Raw genomic sequence first — 2500 nt, forward strand, 5'->3', positions numbered from 1 at the left:
ATGAGGATGACTCACTGCTCGACCTGTGATGGTCACCAGGGAGTGCGCCCTTGCCTGCCATACTGCCAGGATGTGATCAACCTTTGTCTGGCCCACCAGCAGCCTCTCATCACTTACTGGACTGCTTATGTTGGTAAGTGCCTTCTGATATTAAGAAATTTATTGTGTGGCAATATACATGCATTTATCTTAAAATATTATAGTGACATTCAACTTCTAAATTTGTTTGAAGCTCATGTATAAATATTATTTCAGATGCAATGGTTGATGTTGGTGAAAGACTAGAAAATCCATTCAATATTGAGAATGTTGTAGAACCTGTTAACTTCAAGGTGTCAGATGCCATTATGAACTTCCAGGAGGCTGGCCATGATATATCCCAGAAGGTAAGAACTTCTGTGTTTGCTGAAGGTCAGGCAATGTCTATGGTAGTGTAACACTTCAGAGTACCTTTTACTTTTTTATTATTATCCTTTTATTCTTATTCTTCTGTGATGCAAAAAGGGTGTCCTGCACATACCCGGGTTGAAATTAATAATATGCATATGTGTATCTTTTTAATTTGTTATCTGTAGTTTCAAAGACAACAACAAAAGAATATATGTGAAAGATGGTAGAATGCAGTAATGCATTTAATATAGAAATACAAATTTTACCTCCCTGACAGGGAATTGAACTCGGGCCCTCTGAGTGAGAATCCCGGCTCCTAACTATATCACCACAAAGGAATACATATATGTATACACACTGAAATTAAACCATTAGATAGATGATAGAAATTATCATAAAAATTGCTATAATTACTGCAAAATAGGTTTAGTAAAGTAAAACATAACTTGGATGGCACCACTCTCTCCTGGTAGTAGCAGGAAAGAAAGTCTTAATAGGTGCCATATCCATGTTCTTTATCAAGCTTTAACCTCAGATGCTTACTGCAAGATGCCAACCTCTGTCTTTAAAGTACCAGTGGTGTAGTGTGTGGAGGCAATATGAGAAGAGGAAGGTGAACTAGACTATGTGCTGTGGCCGCAGATATGACTTTGTACCAGTATGGTTGGTTTGTGCTGTGGCACTCACAGCCATGAGCAAATGTCACTTTCCTCTTCTCCATCTCTTCATATTTTTTTCATTTGGGATAGTTATTTCATTCCTATTTGTTCATGAAAGTACATAAATGTGGTCCAAACGTGAAAGTGGATGCCCAGTATCCTATAGTTAAATACTTAATACTTATATCCTGAAACTGATAATTCTTTTGTTTTTCCCTGTCTTTTAGAAATCATTCTTCAAGAGAATATACCAGACTAAATGGCTATCTCTCCACAGGTATTTCAAGGCTGTGGGTCACCACGCCTTGGACGGCGCAAAAGGGCAGCTGTAGGAAGAGGAGAATTGTCTCAGGAATTTTTAGATTTTAGTGGAGGCAAACGTGAAGAAAAGAGAGAAAGTGAAAATTTCTCAATCAGCAGGCATGTTCATGAGATCAAAACCAAGGTTTGTATTACTTCAGCTTATCCATATTACATATCTGTAGTATTTCATATTTTCATATAGAGTAATAGATCCTTTTTTCAAGTTGAAGCTACTTCTATTGTATGGATGAGCTTTGAGACCACTTATTTTTGTCACTTATTTTCTTTTCTTTTTCCCTTTTTTTGTTGCCTTTATCTTTTTGACTTATGTTTTGAAAGACAAATTTACTGACTGACAAGAGAAGTATTTATAAAGATATAATCAAGTATAGGAGTCATCAAGAACACTTAATATCTACTGGAGTATGACAACAGAAATATATTATATACCCTTTTGTTTCACCAGATCAAGAATGCACGAGACTTCTGGGTTGAATTGCCCACTAAGATGTGTAAGGACGCTGTCCACCAGAGTGCTGCGAGCTGCTGGACTGGAACTAAACTCAGCAAGTAAGTATTGGGGATTATCAGTTTAGTTTGCTGTTAGTGGAGGTTTTATTAACATGGTAACATGACAATATTTATTGACTATATGTAACAAGACAATCTTCTATTTAAGGTATGAAATGAAGAGCATGAATGTCACAGAGCCATATCATAGCTCTGATATGGATGAACAAATTATGCGACTGAAGGTAATAACAAGCAAGCTGAAGGAGGCTTACCATGGCCGCAATGTGTCATGGATTGATGATGGTAAGAACTATATATATGAGTTTTGAAACTCAATTGCTTACAATTTGTAGCTGTGTTTTTCTGGGCAGTAATTTGCAACCATTTGGACAGCTTTAAAAGAAAATTAAAGTTGTCTTACATGGTAAGCTGTTAATGAGAATTGTGAAAGATATTTCAGTTGAAAATTGATAATATTCTATACAGTAGGTAGCTGTTTCATTTTTATTTATTTTTTATTGATCTACACTAAAAGTAACTGGGAAAAAAAATCTTTTAACAGAGTCCTGGTTAGGCAGTGGTAACAAACAAGATGATGATAGTGACTCTGAAGATGAAGGGAGTGGCAGTGGCTG

General features: G+C 36.2%; 1 protein-coding gene across 1 annotated transcript in view; it reads left to right on the plus strand.

Moving 5' to 3' along the window:
* Positions 1-2500, plus strand: part of dlp (glypican dally-like) — a 61069-nt gene that overhangs the window by 57856 nt on the left and 713 nt on the right. The window contains exons 6-11 of the mRNA XM_086555693.1: positions 1-133; positions 256-386; positions 1327-1494; positions 1819-1922; positions 2032-2168; positions 2428-2500. The exon at positions 1-133 is cut by the window's left edge and continues 33 nt beyond it; the exon at positions 2428-2500 is cut by the window's right edge and continues 713 nt beyond it. Coding sequence (XP_086411819.1) covers positions 1-133; positions 256-386; positions 1327-1494; positions 1819-1922; positions 2032-2168; positions 2428-2500 — 746 coding nt within the window. The remainder of the gene's footprint in view (positions 134-255; positions 387-1326; positions 1495-1818; positions 1923-2031; positions 2169-2427) is intronic.

Source organism: Penaeus japonicus, unplaced genomic scaffold (assembly GCF_977035675.1).
Source record: "Penaeus japonicus unplaced genomic scaffold, GWHDUDI00000001_assembly GWHDUDI00000031, whole genome shotgun sequence".
Classification (NCBI taxonomy): domain Eukaryota; kingdom Metazoa; phylum Arthropoda; class Malacostraca; order Decapoda; family Penaeidae; genus Penaeus; species Penaeus japonicus.